At 39.9% G+C, this 19,899-nt stretch overlaps 1 protein-coding gene across 2 annotated transcripts in view; it reads left to right on the top strand.

The window, feature by feature from the left end:
- Positions 1-19,899, top strand: part of slc15a4 (solute carrier family 15 member 4) — an 87,511-nt gene that overhangs the window by 30,590 nt on the left and 37,022 nt on the right. For both annotated transcript variants that reach the window (XM_041203642.1, XM_041203641.1), the window contains exon 5: positions 980-1,148. In XM_041203642.1, the coding sequence (XP_041059576.1) occupies positions 980-1,148 (169 nt within the window). The remainder of the gene's footprint in view (positions 1-979; positions 1,149-19,899) is intronic.

A 19,899-nucleotide genomic window follows, 5' to 3' on the forward strand; every position in this document is an offset into this window, starting at 1 on the left:
TTATGATTTAATGTTGGGGGTTATCATTAATCATACCAATTACTGTAAGTTGGCATGCTTTTCATTGGAAGAAAAGAGAGATTCCCTTCTGCTGCACATAACTGCTCCCTGGTCGATTTAAACTGAGTTCTGTCCAGGAACAGTCTGATTATGGACATTAAGCAGATTCCCTGAAGTATTTTTGAGGTTTATTTAATATTAAGATCACACATATTCAATTTCCTCCACCCTTTTGAAGTAAGGATCTGTCTCTCTTAAATGCTTTGCATAATTAGCAACAATTGGCAAATATGAGTCCAAAATATATTGTATTAAATATGAATTCTAGTATTTGGACCTAGCTTGTGAAACCAGAGAGGCAACTGCTGGTGATGTAAATATTTTGTCACTTAGTATTTGCCAATCATTACAACTGCCAAAATGTTCTGCAAGATGCTACTTGATAGTAGATAGAAAACAGCACTAAATGGACACAGAAAATTTATTCTTATTAATTTTGTTTAAAAATTCTAATTTAACTCTTAAATAGCCAGAAATGTTTATCTTTGTAATACAATTGATCTGTTGGCTTTTTGAATGATGATTTGTGCATTTTGAATTTGTATGTCGTGACTTTATTGAAATATTCACATTTCTTGGCATTATTGGAGCATATACATAATGTCCTTTCTCTCAGTTCAATGAAGTCTCTTGATATATTTAAAGAACAGTTTTCTGTTGCATTACATTTGAGAGAGAGAGCAGTAGAGGAACACTACTGGTTAAAACAATTAATGGATAGGTTGTAACACCTCCAATATAAATATTCACAGATCTGTTTTATTTAGTAAAGGCAAAATTGCAACGCTGTTTTACAGTAAATATTAATGCAGTTTGTAACAGAGAAAAACAGTGCATAGTTTGTATACTGTTACGCCTTCACTTTTAAAAAGTGAAATCAGAAATTAATAAATTATGTCCCAACAATGCTTTTCTACAGCTTCCAGCAGCTTGGTTCACCATGTTTGATGCAGTCCTCATTCTGATCCTGATCCCTGTGAAAGACAAAGTGGTAGATCCCATGTTAAAGAAGAAAGGCCTGTTGCCTTCGCCTCTGAAGAGAATTGCTGTTGGCATGTTTTTTGTCATGTGCTCTGCAGTGGCTGCTGGTAAGCTTGTTTTGTATATTTTCTCAAACAATTTTATTTTAATTTAATATTATGAAATGGGAGACACTTTCAGATTATAAAAATGACTAACTACTACCAGAATGTTTGTAATTTGGAGACCCAAATATCAAAAAAAAATGACTTTTCTCATACAACTTTTAAGCATTTCTCAATCGTGGCTTGCTAACAGCATAACCACTGATTCAGAACCCAAGAACATACCTAAAATAAGAATCTAACAGTGCAAAATGTCGTCTTAATTGAAAAATCAAGGTGAAGAGAAAAAGTCAATAGTGCAGGACAGCATCTTGAGTTTAAAAAAAGATTAGGTTGAATGTAATGTAGCGAGTTAAGTAATCTTAAAGTTGTATTTTTAAAGTCTGCAGACAATAGAATGAGAAAAAGACAGAGTAACTAGTTGAGAAAAAGGGCCAGTGTAGATTGTGAATTAAATACCTTTTGGTATCACGATCAAATAAATGTCAGTGAATTTAGAAACCTCTGCTATTTGTTTTTGTTGCTCATCTGTGTAGCCTATGCCCCCCTCTGTCTAGAAGAGGAACAGCAAACTTAGGGGAAGGTTTAACTGTAGTACTGAGGTTACCTGGTATTGGTGATTAGGTTTGTTGGAATTAAAAATACTTGAATTGATGCAAAGATTGTTGCTGCACTTGTAAATGTCATTATCTGTTGTGACCATCAAGGTTGAGTAGCTTTTTACTACTGCTGCTATTAAAAGGACAAGTTATCCTGACAGTTGGACATGAATTGCAGCATCAGAGTCCCTATTTTAAATGAAGGCCTGTGTAGCAAGGAGCTATTATGTCATGTTAGATGGTTCTTTGAAGACACCAAGGATAATCTGCTTTTCTTCGCTATTTGGAGTGCATCATATGAGCCGTGCATCATATGAGCCGTGCATCATATGAGCCGTGCATCATATGAGCCGTGCATCATATGAGCCGTGCATCATATGAGCCGTGCATCATATGAGCCGTGCATCATATGAGCCGTGCATCATATGAGCCGTGCATCATATGAGCCGTGCATCATATGAGCCGTGCATCATATGAGCCGTGCATCATATGAGCCGTGCATCATATGAGCCGTGCATCATATGAGCCGTGCATCATATGAGCCGTGCATGACTCAGATCCTGGTAGAAGACGAGTGGAATGAGCAAATGGACCATGAGATTGAAATGAATTGTCTGTAATTATAATTCAAATGATGCTCAGGGGTTATTTCTTTCCCTCTATTGTAGATCTAAAGTAGACTCATCGAAAGATCACTTAACAGTGGTAAAAGATAGTGTCCCTCAATGGAACATAGGAGCACAAGAAATAGGAGTGGGTGTAGGCCATTTGGCCCTAAAGTAGACTCAGTAAAGATCACTAAACTGGTAAAAGATGGCTGCGTTTGCTGCCAATTGGTGCATGCGCAGTTGTATTGTTTACTCCGTGACGTCATTGGGAGCAATGGTGTAGCCAGCGACCAGGACAGAAACACAGGAAAATAAACTGCAATTATGCCCAGAATCTTCCGTTTGGCGTGTGGGGGCAGGGCCCGCATGCCAACGTGTAAAATGATGCACGGTGACATTAGGCGTGCATCATTCCAACCTTCAGTTCAGTGGGCGCGCACTGGAATCAGCTGTGCATCCGCTGAACTGTCAAAGGCCTGTTAAGGCCATTAATTAACTAATTAAAGTGATTGCCAGGCTGCCCGGCCAACCTTAAGGTTGGTGGGCAGGCCAAGAGCCCAGACGGCCTTCGCATTTTTCATGAAACCTCATCCACGGGTGGGATGAGGTTTCATGAAGTATTTATTAATTAAATAAAATATCTTATGAAAATTCATAAACCTGTTCTAGCTCGAGACAATGTCACATGAGGGGACATGTCTGAGTAATTTTATTTCTTATTTTTTTCAATGTTTTATTATTTAAATTAACCTCAATGCAGGCCCTGACTCTCCCTCCTCTCCCTGCCTTCCCAGGTAGTGCTGAGCATTTCCGGGTGCGCATCACGCTGGGCAGGCCTTAATTGGCCCACCCACGTAAAATGGTAGTGCACAGCCGATCGTGGGTGGCGATCGGCTCCATGCCCATCTGTGTCCGCTCCCAACCGGCCCACCCAACGGGGAGAAAATCCTCCCAAATATCTTTGGTGAGGAATCTAGGATTTACCTTTCGGTTCTAGAAAAGGTTCAGCGCTCTGACCTGTTAACCCGAGCTTTTACGCAAATGCTGCAGGACCTGGTCATTCTGTCCAGCACTTTCCATTTATTGGTTATTCTATCTGTGAGTAGCCTCTGTGGACCCATTTATATTCTGATTTCTCTTCTGTATTACTGCAATTCTCCACTCATTTCATTGATCATGCCATATCAATTTACAATGGTATTTTTAAATTTAAATATAGTCCCTAACACAATCCAAGTTTGGAAGGATAAAATTGATCATTTTTTCTAGCACATGTGCAGACAAGTGCACATGCACAATTTGGCATCAGTGGCCATCTTTGCTGCCATCTTGCATTGGCAGGAGACACACTGATATAGTGTTCCTCGATGGAACATAGGAACACAGGAAATAGGAGCAGGAGTAGGCCATTCGGTCCCTTGAGCCTGTTCCACCATTCAATAGATAAAGGCTGATCTTCCAGCTCAACACACGCACTATCCCCATATCCCGTGATGTCTTTACCAACTAGAAATCTATCAATCTCTGTCTTAGACATACTCAAATGACTGAGCTTTCACAGCCCTCTGTGGAGAGGATTCCAAAGATTTACCACCCTTTGAGTGAAGAAATTGCTCCTCATCTCAGTCCTAAATAGCCTACCTCATAGTCTGAGGCTGTGTTCTCTGGTTCTAGAACCCATCCTACACCCCACCACCCCTCCCAGCTGGGGGAATGTTGGGAATGTTTCAACGAGATTGCCCCTCATTCTTCTAAATCCTAGTGAATACAGGCTCAGTCTCCTCATAGGGCAACCCACCACCCCAGGAATCAGTCCGGTGAACCTCTGTTGCACTCCCTCTATGGCAAGCATATCCTTTTTTGGCTAAGGAGACAAAAACTGTACATAATACTCCAGGCACAGTCTTACCAGGGCTCTATACAAGACATGTTTACTTTTGGGCTCAAATCCTCTTGCAATAAAGGCCAACATACCATCTGCCTTCCTAGTCTTTTTCTGCACCTGCATGCCAGCTTTCAGTGACTCATGAACAAGGACATCCAGGTCCCCTTGGACGTAAACACTTCCCCATCTCTCACCATTTAAAAAATAGTCTGCATTTCTGTTTTTCCTACCAGAATGGATAACTTTACATTTTTTGACATTATATTCCATCTGTCATGTTCTTGTCATTCACTAAGCCTGCCTAAGTCCCCTTGAAGCCTCTTTGCATCTTCCTCACAATTCACATTCCTACCTAGTTTTTTGTCATCAGCAAACTTGGAAATATTACATTTGGTCCTCATATCCAAATCATTGATATAAATTGAGAATAGCTGGGGGCCCAAGCATTGATCCTTGCAGCACCCCACTAGTCACAGCCTGCCAACCTGAGGATGAGCTGTTTATTCTTACTCTGTTAATCAATTCTCAATCCATGCCAGTATATTACCCCCAATCCCGTGGACTCTAATTTTGTTTACTAACCTTTTGTGTGGGACCTTATCGAAAGCCTTCTGAAAATCCAAATGGATTCGTAGGTCACAACTAAGTGCAATAGACTGGGTCAAAGAGAAACAAGTTATATTTCAAAAGAATGGTTTAGTAGTGTACTCCTAGACTCTTCTTGGCAAAATAACTAAGCTCAAAATCAAATCCTTACAGTTTTAATTTACTGGATTCCAATTTCCTGTCATTCCAGTTCTAAAGGCTAAATTTGTGTCATGATTTTTTGGCTATTGTTGTAAGATGGGTTTATTTTTGGATAATGTTATATTATCGCTGCTTGATTTCACTTGGGTTTGTCTACATAGGATACTGGAAGAATATGTGCTGTCATAATTTTATCTTCAAACAGATAGAAATCTGACTATTCTCAGTTTTATTCGTTGTTACAATTCTCTTAGTTGACGAAAGAGGAAGTAGATTGCATAGAACTATTGTTGGTGTTCTCTCATCTCATATTGCCCTACTTTAGATCTGTTGGTTATAGGTAGCCCAGGACCAAATCCTTTGAGCAGAATTTCCTCACCACATCAAGTTATGAAGTAGTCTTTATTCCTTGACCAACATCGCCAGAAATATCTAATCCTAATATTTTATTTCATTTGGTATTTTGTACCATTTGGCTGCCGGACTACCCTACATTACAATCGTGACCACACTTCCTAGTAATGTCATATGAATTGCTTTAGCATGCTATGAGATCGTGTAAGGAGACTTGGAAAAGGCTTTTTTATTTCTAATACTATAAATGTGAATTGTAGCCTGCAATCTATTGTACCCATGTACCAATTCATGATATATCTGGTGAAGTATTTTATGTTTTTATGGGGGAGTGAGGCGGGTTGGCAGTTGTGCATGAAACAAACATGCTTCAATTTGTCTCTAAACTGAAAAGCCAATAAATATAGAGGTAAAGCTTGCTCTTGCTCTTTCAACACATTGGCCTGTTCAGTAGAATATTTTGATACCTATGCCAGGTACATAAGCTCTTGCTAGATCAACAATTTATACTAGAGCAATGCAGGTACAATGTTTCTACATCGATTGTGCACCAGCAAAAGTAGGGCCATTCGTACAAGTCTGCTGTGAAACTTGGCGTTACTTTCTTAGTTTATTTGGAGGTTTCAATTCTCTCAAAATGTTATCAATGTAGATATGATGGCTCAGTGAAGTGAAATGCAAAACAACTTGCCATCTAGAAAATATTCATTCACGTTTTTTCCAATCCTTCACTTTCACTGTATCTTCCTGCTGTATTAGTTTTCATTGGATTGTGTTCATTAATTTTTCTTAGTAAGCAATGTACTCTTGCAATCTCTGCCAATTTTATTTAGCAATCTCATTCAGAAAGACCAAAGGATGACTAGTGTCATGTACGGCAAACCGAATCCCAGTTCTGTATGATAAATACAGCTTTATGACTGCAGCAATCAGTCTTGGAACCAATGCCAGAGAGAAGCCCAGTTCAAAAACCAGAAAAGAAAATTGTTGATTCAGGAACCACTCAAGAAGTGGAGATTATACAGTAGACAGTAGAGTTTGACCTCTGAGGCCAACAGGGAAGTTAAAATTCATACTGGAAAACGGTTGAGGAGCAAGGGATGATCCAGCAGGCCAATGGAAGAGCAGAGAATGATCCATGAATGAAATGGAAGAGCAGAGTCATGGCCAGAAAATCAGAAGCTAGTCCAGTTCAATACGCCACAGGCAGTGGAGGTATAGTCAGGAAAACAGCAGAGCAACGAACTTCAAATCAGGAATTTGAAGAGCTGTGAGAAAGGAAATAATTTAATTTCAAACGGATCTTCTGTTTCGAGAGTCCACTTAGTGGAAATGTTTTGCAGTGAAGAGACTAAGTTTTCAACTTTCTTCTTCCACAAGATGTTTGAACTTCATTAGCTTCATTAAAGGCTAGTTTTGCTGCTGCTATGTGCCACACAGAATCTGTTATAGGAAAGGAAGGATTAAAACTGTCATGGGACAATAAGTTTAAAAATTCTTCTCTGGAGATTGTTCTATTATGTCACCCTTTAATGAATATACATTATGTCCTATTCAAAGTTAAAAATGTAGGAAAAAAAGACATTGAGGTGGTGGTTGACCTTTAAATAAAAATGTTTTCCCAGCTCATGGACTGTCAAAAATTGTGACAGGAAATTGTCCTACAATAGCCAGCAACCTTTGTAACTGTCAGTGAGACCTTTAGTGTTCACGAGGCTGAAGGTAGATTCTGCCCATTATTAGAATAGTTATATCAGCTGAAGATCCAAAGGTCACAGCTGCTGACATTAGTCTTTTGATAAGATTGCCATTCTAAGCAGTGGTGTAACTAAAATATGATGTTTTTTGATAATATTGTCTGCTTTTCTAAACAATGATGCAACTGAGCCACATCTGTTGAAAACAGTGACATAACTGCAAGATGTGTGTCAAACATTGCAATCCAATACGCACAAATCTTTTTTAATCTCGAGTTTTGTAAGACAAGTAGCTAGCATTATCGAGGATAGATAGGTTAAGTCATAAAAGCTACAATTACTGTTTGTTAGAAATTTTGTTTTTTAAGACAATATGTATAAGTTGTGAAAATGTATTTTGTAGGCACCTTAATTTCATGCTTGTACAATATATCTGAACATATTTAAGAATCATTGATTTGTTTTCTGGAAATCCATTTGTATTGTTTCCTAATGGGCCAAGCATTAGTATGCTTTCCACTCATTTTGTATAGCATTTTGTATAGTATTTTTTTTTAAGAAAGCTGTTGGCTTATAGGACTAGTATTGGGGATTTGAAATGTCAAAAAATTGCAGATGTATTTAAAATTGATTAAGTCTGCCTCCCAATAATTAGTTCCATTGCTTTTGTAAAATTAGTGGTAAGTGTACACTGCTGAGTTTAGCTGGCACTCCATAATGGGATGAGGTTTTAATGTCAAGATGGAATATACTACTTGGCAGTAAGTTGGCGTAAAAATGATCAGTACTCCTAAATAGGGATAATATCTGAATTAACAAATTGCAGCTTCTGTTTTCCACCCCCCACCACCACCCACAGCCATCTGTAGGTTACAGCAATTGAAGTGTAGTTTATTTTATTCTTACGGGATGAAGTTTACAATTATGTATAGACTTTTTCTATAATGTGTCAATTTAAAAGCTTAGTGAGTAAATGTATTTCGCAGTGTGACCTTGAGCCATGCAGCATGATCCTGCATTTCTACTGAATTAGCTGACTTACTGGTGAGATTGGGTTGCTAGAAGCATCCCTGTTGAAGAAAATAAATTCCTGCTACTGATTGCTGTCCTGTAATTCCTGTTAACCACTGAGTGAAAACCAGATCAGAGTTGGTTGCGAAGCCCTTGCTTCTCTCACCCCATCAACACTGTCTTCCACTGTTTCCACTTGAGCAAGATACAAGAGGGCTGCCAGCATCAGTATTTTAAAGAGAGGAATTGATCTGTTGATTTAATTCAGTGTTTAACATTTTTAAATTGTGTCACATTGGAACTGCTTTTTACTACAGACTTGGAAAATTTTTTGGTCAACACTTTGTTGTGCAGGAGGGTTTTTTTTTTTAAACAAGCAAAGCTTAATTCTCTAGTTATTTGTTAATCTGTGAAACAGTTTTTTATTTGATTTTCCCCAATGCTATCAGCACTTTAAAGATGCAACTTCTCAGTAATTCTTATTTTTCTTATATATTTCTTTTCTAATTTGTAATAAAGTCGCATCATAAATTGAAATGGCCTTCAAAGTACATTTCATAGTATTATCCTTGGGAATGGAATAATTGCAGTGTGCCACTTGAAATGAAAGCATATTTAAAAAGGTCAGGTTGAAAGCAATTTTTTAATCATGTGCTTTTGATGATTCTAATCATTGTAGACCAAATATGAGAGTGTAGTTTTAATAGTAATTATTTACTGCTAGGGTCATTATGTAGCATACATTTAACTCAAGATATTATGAGTTGTTCAGAAATGAAGTGAATGATCTGAACCAGTTGCTAAAAATGCTATTTACTTCATAATCTGATTGTTAGAAGAATTGCTGTAACTGTCATCAACAGAAAATGGAATATTCTCATTTATTTCTAATCTACATGCACTAGAACCTTTTGCAAATATCTTCAATGAAGAAACGTTTTCTAATGATCTCATTATATGCATTTGTCACATTTTGTCACATCCCAATTTCTCTGTCATGCTGGCATTAATGGTTCAAATTCAGTTGAAATTGCAACTAAACAGCTTGGAAATGTAATAATTAATGCGAAAATAAAACTTTTTCAAGAAGCATGAAAGCCACAAATCAATATTTGGTCATCAGAAAACCACTAAAACAACTAGCAAGAACTCAGTAAAATTATTCGATGTTGAATATTTTGGCCACTATCTTATTTTGACAGCCATGTTCAGGAAGAGGAATAAGACTTCTAACGTTGTACAATATTATCCTTAAACTTATCTGAAATTATGATTTTTTTTGAGAGTTTGAAATGGATAATGAATATTTTTGTTTGGAGGTCTGTCACTGTGTTAGAGTGTGACATGAGACTTCAGTTTTTCTGAATTCTTTAAGTCAACCAAGTAACACTCCCAAATTGTACCCAAACCACTCTGCACGTTAAACTAGTGGGCTAAAATTTCCAAAATGCTATCTGTTGAATTCAGTAGTGGGGAGGTAGGGTGTGCTTTATGAATAGGAAGTTGTGGTTTTCTCTGAATAGCCAGTCTTGAAGTTGTTATAAAACCTCTACTGCTCAAGATATATTGTGACTTTTTGAGTGAGTAAACATCTTTCCTGTTCCACCTACAGTGGTCTGATTGGGAATCATTTCAGGAATATGAATCCTCATATTTTGTTCAGTGGACGAGGAAAGCTGTTATAGAATATGTATTACAGCAACTGTATAGAGCCTTGGTGAGACTGCACTTGGAGTATTTTCAACAGTTTTGATCTCCTTCTGTAAGGAAGGATATACTTGCCATAGAGAGTGTGCAACGGAGGTTCACCAGAATAATCCCTGGAATGGCGGGATTGTCTTTTAAGGAGAGATTGAGGAATCTGGGCCTGTATTCTCTCGACTTTTGAAGAATGAGAGATGATCTCATTGAAACTTACAAAATTCTTACTGGGTGTGACAGGGTAGATGTAGACCCTTAGGTTAGTGAGTTTAGTCTCAGAATATGGAGCAGGCCATTTAAGACTGAGATGAGGGAGAATTTCTTCATTCAGAGGCTGGTGAATCTTTGGTATTCTCTACCCCAGAGGGCTGTGGAAGCTCAATCATTGAACATGTTGAAGACAGAAATCAGTAGACTTCTGGATATTAAGGACAGCAAGGGAAAGTGATGTTGAGGTAGATAATCATGATCTAATTGAATGGCCCGATGGACCGAATGGCCTACTCCTGCTCCTATGTTCCTAACACTTTGGTATTCAGTTCAGAAGTTTTCCCTCTGAAATTTGCAGAAGTGACTTTATTGGATGACTGTTCTATCCAAGGAGCTTTTTCAATCCATTGTAGAGAATTTAAGCCAGGAAAGCTCTGTGATTTTTTTTCAAATACTTGGTAATCCATTAGCCAACTCAGATCGTTTTGGCAATTGAGGGTGGCAGAGAATGGGATCTCATGTCAACTTAGAACAAATTACTGGCAAAATTCCATTTAACATGCCATGGCTGTCGATTTATGTAGCTTTTGCTGTCTTACTGATTGCTTGGATTAGGCAGTTTTTATTTTTGCTTTAATGTTTTTTCAATAGTGACAATCACAGATATTTGAGGAAGCATTGTTAATTTACAAGAGATTTTTTCAGTCCAGATAAATGACAGGTGTAAAGACCTAGATAAATCTTAGTGATTAGCAATTAACAAATTGGATTAGAATGTATTTCTTTGTTTTATTCCCTGCCTAGTCAGGAGCTACCAAGGAAACATAAACATTAAGGCTGTTTCTATTCAGGCTTATTATAGATTTATTGATTGGAGAAAGGTGTTTTTTACACTGATCACTACCTAAAAAAACCAGCATACTTTCCTAAGTATTGTTGTCCTGAACTGCTGGATCAGGGTTTTAATGTTGTATACATACTATGATGGATCTTTAAGTCTTGCCTCCAGTTTCTGTCACTTTTGGAAAATAATCTATATAGGGTTTGAACAATAAGAAAGGTTATTAATTATCTACTGCAGGCATGTTCCAAATAATCCTTCTGAAAGAAATAGGACCTTTAGTGTAAAGTTCCTACATCTTTCTTTCTGCAATTATTTGAATAATTGCATGAGGATTTAAGTGTCCCTTTGTCCCCTGCCACCTCCTATTTGGATACCCTTAACTTTTAGCTATATATGGCAAATTAATAATACGCTGCCAGCCATTTGTAGCTGTAAAAATATTAAGCTCCTATTTTATGCTCCAGTTGCACAAATCCATAGTTTGGTTACATTGTTCGCAACAGTGGCTTAGAACATAGATTGCAACATGGCATTCTTTACTTGAGAATAATTTAAAATAGTCTAAAATATTTGGAACACAACTAATTAAAACTGCAGCATTTTTTCCCAAAAATTCAAAATTGAAAAGAATTAAACACTGCTCTCTCACTGCTTAAGTTGATTTAGTAAGTATCTTATCAATAAATTAACACATTAAATTTAAACCGACTGTTTAAAAATTGCACAAAGGAACCGTCTGTTTTTACACTGGAAGCTGGGGCTCAGAAGCAGATAGCTGTGTGTGTATTCTTAATTATTAAATGATAAAACACTTCAAATACATTATAAAACAGTGTGGAAAATGATTTTTATGTTTTTGTTAGGTGGTGATATTGAGGTATTTATGCTGATGTGCACCCTATTTGTTTACCTAGCAATGCTTATAAGAACATAAAAAATAAGAACTGAAGTAGGCCTTTTCACCCTTTGAGTCTCCATTCAACAAGATTATGACTGAACTTCTACCTCAACTGCACCTTCTCACACTATTCCCATACCCCTCAATTTGCTTGGCACCCAAAGAATTGATTGCCTTCTGTCTTGAATATACTCGATGACTAAGCATCTTCAGCTCTCTGGGGTAGAGAATTCCAAAGATTCGCAATCCTTTGAATAAAGAAACTTATCCTCATCTCAGACCCAATTGGCTGACCCCTTATTCTGAGACTCTGACATCTTGTTCCAGATTCCCTATTTGAGGTGGGGGGTGCGGGGGGTGGAAATGTTTTCTCAGCATCTAACTTGTTCCAGTACAGCTTCAGCACTGGGATCTACGCAACAAAGTGGATAATTTCACAATTTGGCATTCCTGCCCACATACTAACCTGTCTATGTCTAGTATCAAAGTAATGCACCTACTACGACAGATGTCAGGTAGAAAGTACAATGGAGAATCGGGCTGAATATAGAAGTACCAGAGAGGAAGTGAAGAAACTAGTAAAAGTAAGGAAGGAGATTGAAAAGAGGCTGGCAGCAAGCATAAAAGGGAATCCTAAGGTCTTCTATAAGCATGTAAGTAATAAAAAGGTGATAAAAGAAAGAGTAAGGCTGATTAGGGACAAAAAGGAGACTTGCACATGGAGGCCGGAGAAATAGTAGAGGTGTTGAACATGTACTTTACATCTGGCTTTACGAAGGAAGAACTTGCTACCCAGGCTGAGGTGAGAGAGGAGATAACTGGTACACTAGAAGAACTTACAATCGAGAAGGGGATGGCATTGGAAAGGCTATCTTTACTTATAATAGATAAGGTACCAGGACTGGATGAGATGTATCCAAGGGCACTGAGGGAAGTGAGGGTGGAAGTTGCAGAGGCACCAGTGATAATCTTCCAGCCTTCCTCAGACACAAGGGAGGTGCCAGAGGACTGGAGAACTGCGAATGTTACACCCTTGTTCAAAAAGGGGTGCAAGGATAAAGCTGGCACCTACAGGCCAGTCAGTTTGACCTAAGTGGTAGGGAAACTGCTGGAAACTATAGCATGGGATAAATCAATAATCACTTAGACAAGTGCAGGATAATTAAGGAAAGCCAGCATGGATTCATCAAGGTAAAATCATGTTTAACTAACTTGCTGGAGTTTTTTGAGGAGGTAACAGAGAAGGTTGATAAAGGAAATGCTGTTGATGTGGCATATATGGATTTTCAAAAGGCATTTGATACAGTGCCATACAACAGACTTGTAAGCAAAATTCTAGGTCATGGAATAAAAGGGAAAGTTGGCATTTGGATAAGAAATTGGCTGACTGACAGGAAACAGTAGAGTCATAGTCATAGAGGTCTACAGCACAGAAAAAGTCCCTTCGGCCCACTGCGTCTGCACCAATCAAACAGGTACCTAACTATGCTAATTCCATTTTCCAGCATGAGACCCATAGCCTTGTATGCCATGGAGTTGCAAGTGTACATCCAAATACTTCTTAAATCTTATGAGGGTGTCTGCCCCTACCACCCTTTCAGGCAGTGAGTTCCAGGTACCCACCACCCCTGGGTGAAAAAATTCTTGCTCACGTCCTCTCTAAACCTCCTGCCCCTTACCTTAAATCTATGCCCCCTGGTTATTGATCCCTCCACCAAGGGGAAAAGTTCCTCCCTGCCTACCCTATCTATGCCCCTCATAGTTTTATACACCTCAATCATGTCCTCTGCTCCAGGGAGAATAACCCCAGTCTCTCCAATCTCTCCTCATAACTAAAACTCTCCAGCCCAGGCAACAGCCTGGTAAATCTCCTCTGCACCCTCTCTAGTGCAGTCACATCCTTCCGATAATGTGGATTCCAGAACTGCACGCAATACTTTAGCTTTGGCCTAACCAGCGTTTTATACAGTTCCAGTATAACCTCCCTGCTCTTATATTCCATGCCTCGGCTAATAAAGGCAAGTATCCCATATGCTTTCTTAACCACCTTATCTACCTGTCCCGCTACCTTAAGGGACCGGTGGACATGCACACCAAGGTCCCTCTGATCCTCGGTACTTCCTATCATTCATCGTATATTCCCATGCCTTGTTTGTCCTGCCCAAGTGCATCACCTCTCACTTATCCGGATTAAATTCCATTTGCCACTGAACAGCCCATCTGACCAACCCGTCTAAATCCTCCTGTAGTCTAAGGCTATCCTCCTCACTACTTGCCACCACACCAATTTTCGTGTCATCCACGAACTTATTGATCAACCCTCCTACATTCAAGTCTAAATCGTTTATATATACTACAAACAGCAAGGAACCCAGCACTGATCCCTGTGGAACCCCACTGGACACAGGCATCCAGTCATAAAAACACCTCTCAACCATCACCCTCTGCTTCCTGCCACTCAGCCACTTCCAAATCCAATTTGCCAAATTGCCTTGGATCCCATGACTCTTAGCTTCATTATCAGTCTCCCATGCGGGACCTTATCAAAAGCCTTGCTGAAGTCCAAGTAGACTACGTCAAATGCATTACCCTCATCTACACACCTGGTCACCTCTTTGAAAAATTTAATCAAATTAGTCAGACATGACCTCCCCTTAACAAAACCATGCTGACTGTCCTTGATTAATCCCTGCCTCTCCAAGTGTACATTAATTCTGTCCCTCAGAATTGCTTCCAATAGTTTCCCCACCAGTGAGGTTAGACTGACTGACCTGTAGTTCCCTGGTTTATCCCTTCCTCCCTTTTTGAATAACAATACCACAATGGCTGTCCTCCAGTCCTCTGGCACTTCTCCTGTAGCCAGAGAGGTATTGAAAATTATTGCCAGCGCCACTGCTATCTCCTCCCATGCCTCACTCAACAGCCTGGGATACATTTCATCTGGGCCTGGATATTTATCTACTTTTAAGCCTGCCAGACCACTTAGAACCTTCTCCCTTTCTTCGCTAATTTCTTTAATTATATTAAGTCTTCCTGCCTGATTTCCATACCCAAGTTGCACCCCCTCACTTGTGAACACCGACACAAAGTATTCATTTAGAACCGTACCTACTCTTCCATTACCACTATGGTCCTTAATGGGCCCTACTCTTTCCCTAATTATCTTCTTAGTCTTAATGTACTTGTAAAATAACTTAGGATTTTCCTTTATTTTACCTGCCAATGTTTTTTCATGCCCCCTTTTTGTTCTCCTGATTTCCTTTTTAAGTTCCCCCCAACACATTCTATACTCCTGTCGGGCTTCCGCTGTTTTGAGCCCTCAGTATCTGCCATAAGCCTCCCTTTTTCTCTTCATCCAATCTGGTATATCCCTCGACATCCAGCATCCCCTGGATTTGTTGATCTTTGTCTTTACTGAAATATATTGGCCTTGTACTCTCCCTACTTCCTTCTTGAACGAGTCCCACTACTGTGACACAGATTTGCCTAAAAGTAGCTGCTCCCAGTCCACTCTGGCCAAATCGTATCTGATCTTATTAAAATTGGCCTTCCCCTAATTTAGAACTCTGATTTCTGACCCATCTTTGTCCTTTTCCGTAACAATCTTGAATCTCTTGGAGTTATGATCACTATCTGCAAAATGCTCCCCCACTGATACCTCTACCACTTGCCTGGCTTCATTCCCTAAAATTAAGTCCAGGACCGCCCCCTCTCTTGTAGGACTTCTATGTACTGGTTTAAAAAAGCTCTTCTGGATGCATTTTAAGAATTCCACTCCCTTTAAACCTATCACACTATGACCAACCCAGCAAATATTGGGGAAGTTGAAATCCCCTACTATTACTACCCTATTATTTTTACACTTCTCTAGATATTGCCTACATATCTGCTCTTCTATTTCCCTCTGGCTGTTTGGGGGCCTATTGTATACTCCCAGCAATGTGATTGCTCCTTTTTTGTTCTTCAGTTCTACCCATATAGCTTCGTTTGAGGAGCCTTCTAAGATGCCATCACTCCTTACTGCTGTAATTGATTCCTTGATCAATATTGCAATACCTGCTCCTCTTTTACCTCCTTCCCTTTCTTGCTCGAAGATCCTATATCCTGGAATATTGAGCTGCCAATCCTTCCCCTCTCTCAACCATGTCTCTGTGACAGCAATGACATCATACTTCCATGTGTTAATTTGTGCCCTTAACTCATTTGCCTTATTCATCAGACTCCTTGCATTAAAATAAATACCATCCAACCTTGCCAAACTCCCTTGTGCCTCAGCTGGCCTATAATTTCTATGCCTTCCAGACTCACTTGCTGTCTCTTCTAACTTTGGTTGTACAACTCCCCCTGCTGAACCTCCTCTCAGGATCCCATCCCCCTGCCAAGTTAGTTTAAACCCTCCCCAACAGCACTAGCAAACCTCCCTGCAAGGATGTTAGTCCCATTCCGGTTCAGGTGCAACCCGTCCAACTTGTACAGGTCCCACCTCCCCCAGAAACAGTCCCAATGTCACAGGAAGCTAAAGCCCTCCCTTCTGCGCCATCTCTCCAGCCACGCATTCATCTGGACTAACCTCCTATTTCCATACTCACTAACGCGTGGCACCGAAAGTAATCCAGACATTACTACCTTTTGAGGTCCTGTTTTTTAATCTGCTTCCTAGCTCCCTAAATTCTGCTGCAGGACCTCATCCCTTTTTCCATCTATGCCATTGGTACCAATATGTACCATGATCTCTGTCTGTTTGCCCTCCCCCTTTAGAATGCCCTGCAGCTGTTCAGTGGCTTCCATGACCCTGGCATCAGGGAGGCAACATACTATCCTGGTGTCATGTCTACGGCCGCAGAAACACTTGTCTGTTCCCCTTACTATCGAGTCTCCTACCACTATTGCTCTTCCCCCTCTTTTTCCTCTCCCCCCACCCCCATGCAGCTGAGCCACTCACAGTGCCAAGAGCATGGCTGCACTCTCCAGAGGAACCGTCACTCTCACCGTTTTCCAACACAGAAAAACGGTTCTCGAGCGAGATGCACCCTGGGGATTTCCTGACTACCTGTCTGCCACCTTTGTTCTGACTGATGGGCACCCATTCCCTCTCTGTCAGCACTTTTGCAAGCTGTGGGGTAACCACAGCTAAAAACGTGCTATCCACGAAACTCAGCCTCGCAGATGCACCTCAGAGCCTCCAGCTGCTGCTCAAGCTCCAAAACTCGGAGCTCAAGTAGCTGCAGCTGGTGACACTGCCTGCACACGTGGTCGGTCGGAGCGCCAGGAGCATCTAGGACCTCTCACATGTTGCAGACAGTACATAACACGGGACTGAGTTGCCCTGCCATACCTCTGGTTGAAAAAAACCCTTACTTTAAGTTAAATACAGTAAAAAAAATGCTAAATTATTTATTAACTTTAAATAAAAAGTAGAACCCTTACCTTTCCTTAGCTTAATCTATTTTAAACTGGAGGAAAACACTTACCCACTATTAACCAATCAGCTCTCACCTTTGTGCTGACGTCACTTTTTGAAGCTTCCCCGCACTTGCGCTGGTTCTGATCTCTCCGCTGCTCTCTTGCACCATCTTGTGATGTCACTCTTGTTATTTTCAACAAGAACTGACTGCAGGACACTCTTCCCAGACAGTTTCACCATGATGCTGACTGCAAGACACTCTTCCCATTCTGTCGTAGTGATACAGTAGTGATAAATAGTTGTTTTCCAGATTGGAGGAAGGTTTGCAGTAGAGTTCTTCATGGGTCAGTGCTGGGACCCTTGCTCTTCCTAATATATATTAATGACCCAGACTGGTATGTGCAAGACATAATTTCAAAACTTGCAGATGATACGAAGATTGGAATTGTTGTCACCTGTGATGGGGATTGTCTTGAACTTCAAAAAGACATAGACATGTTAGTGGATTGGGCAGACAAGTGACAGATGAAGTTCAATACAAAGAAATGTGAGGTTAAAAACAAAAAAATAAAAGCAAAAAAACTGCGGATGCTGGAAATCCAAAACAAAAACAGAGTTACCTGGAAAAACTCAGCAGGTCTGGCAGCACTGGCGGAGAAGAAAAAAGTTGACGTTTCGAGTCCTCACAACCCTTCAGCAGAACTAGGTGAATCCAAGGAAGGGATGAAATATTAGCTGGTTTAAGGTGTGTGTGTGTGGGGGGAGAGAAGTGGAGGGGGGTGGTGTGGTTGTAGGGACAAACAAGCTGTGATAGAAGCAGATCATCAAAAGATGTCACAGACAACAGAACAAAAGAACACATAGATGTTAAAGTTGTTGATATTATCTAAACGAATGTGCTAATTAAGAAGGGATGGTAGGGCACTCAAGGTATAGCTCTAGTGGGGGTGGGGGGAGCATAAAAGATTTAAAAATATTTAAAAATAATGGAAATAGGTGGGAAAAGAAAAATCTATATAATTTATTGGAAAAAACAAAAGGAAGGGGGAAGAGGGAAATGTGAGGTTATTCGTTTTGGCGGGTAAGATATGGTGAGACAGTATAAAATAAAGAGAGCCTCTAAAGGAGATGCAGGAACAGAAGGACCTCTGTATATGTACATCAGTCATTGAAGATGACAGGGCATGTTGAGAGAGCAATTAATAAAGCATATAGTATCTTAGGCTTTATTAATAGGGGCATTGTGTACAAGAGTAAGGAGGTCATGTTGAACTTGTTTAAGACACTAGTTAGGCGTCACCTGGAGTACTACGTCCAGTTCTGGGCACCATACTTGAGGAAGGATGTGAAGGCATTGGAGAGAGTACAGTGGAGATTCACAAGAATGATTCTCGGGATGATGAACTGTAGCGATGAGGATAGATTTGAGAGGTTGGGACTGTTTTCCTTGGAGAAAAGAAGGCTGACTGGAGACTTGATAGAGGCACTCAAGATCCTGAGGGGTATGGACAGGGTAAATAGTGAGAAACTGTTCCTGCTTAAGAGAACATCAAGAACTATAGGGCACAGATTCAAAATAATTGGCAAAAGGAGTAAATGTGATGTGAGAAAAAAAATTTCCACCCAGAGGGTGGTTGGAGTCTGGAACAAACTTCTTGAAAGAGTGTTGGAGGCAGGTTCAGTTGAGGTATTCAAAAGGGAATTGGATTACTACCTGAAAGGAGAGAATGTGCAATGTTATAGGGATATGGCAGGTAAGTGGGACTAGGTGGAATGCTCTTTCAGAGAGCCAGTGCAGACTCGATGAGCCGAATGGCCGCCTCCTGCATCGTAAAGATACTGTGTTACTAACAAAATGAATTAAAGCTGACATATTTAATTTCCGCTCCTCAAAAACTGATTATAGGATTTGGAATAACCTTTCTATTGAGCATCCTTCTTAAGGCTAGAACACTTAAACAGTCTCCTGTTTTTGAATTTAAAACCTAAGAGGTGTGTTGATACAGTAAGGCAGAACGTGCTGAAACCTTGCTGTTTCTTCAATTTGAATAAAGTTTGTGATGTTTTTGTGTTCTCTGTATTGTAGATAAAAGGTAAATTAAAAAGAGTTTTATTTCCTCTTTGAATGCAATTATAATAGAATGTTCAGTTGATTGGTCTTCTTTATGTTAATGTTTACAAATTTGTTCTAGCAAGATATGGAAAATTAAAATATTCTATCTTCCATAATCTAACTACATGCAATTTGTAAATTAATATAACATTTTCATTTAATTTAGCCATGTATGGAAAAACAAGCTGGCTGCCTTTTCTGTTCAATCATACAAGATTATTGCAGATGAGGAAGGCCATTGGATGCATTCTAATTAATTCACTCAAAAGTCTCTGCTTTCCTCACATTGCAACATGTAAATGTCAGATTTTTAGCTCTGCTGTTCTGCCTGGAATCTATTCCCCTTTTGTGCAAAGAAGTATTTGCTAATGTCATTCCCAAATATTAGGGCCTGGATTTTCTGGTCTCTTGGCAGTCGTACCCCAGACGATGTGCTGGGGGACCATTCTGAAGCCCCAGTGTGACTCCACGGGAATTGCCCAGGAAATTTCAACTTGCAATGAGCAATTCCCCTGCATCCAGGACCCTCCGACGAATTCTCCAGCGAGTTAGAATTGGAGACTTTGGACGGTTCCAACTCACTAGAATACTTACCCAGGAAATGTTAGAAAGAAAAAAACATGTCTAACTCCTGGGTAACTATACAACTGACTCCTCCCCTTCAACCCTCCCCTCCCCTCTAA

The sequence above is a fragment of the Carcharodon carcharias genome, chromosome 13 (assembly GCF_017639515.1).
Source record: "Carcharodon carcharias isolate sCarCar2 chromosome 13, sCarCar2.pri, whole genome shotgun sequence".
NCBI lineage: Eukaryota > Metazoa > Chordata > Chondrichthyes > Lamniformes > Lamnidae > Carcharodon > Carcharodon carcharias.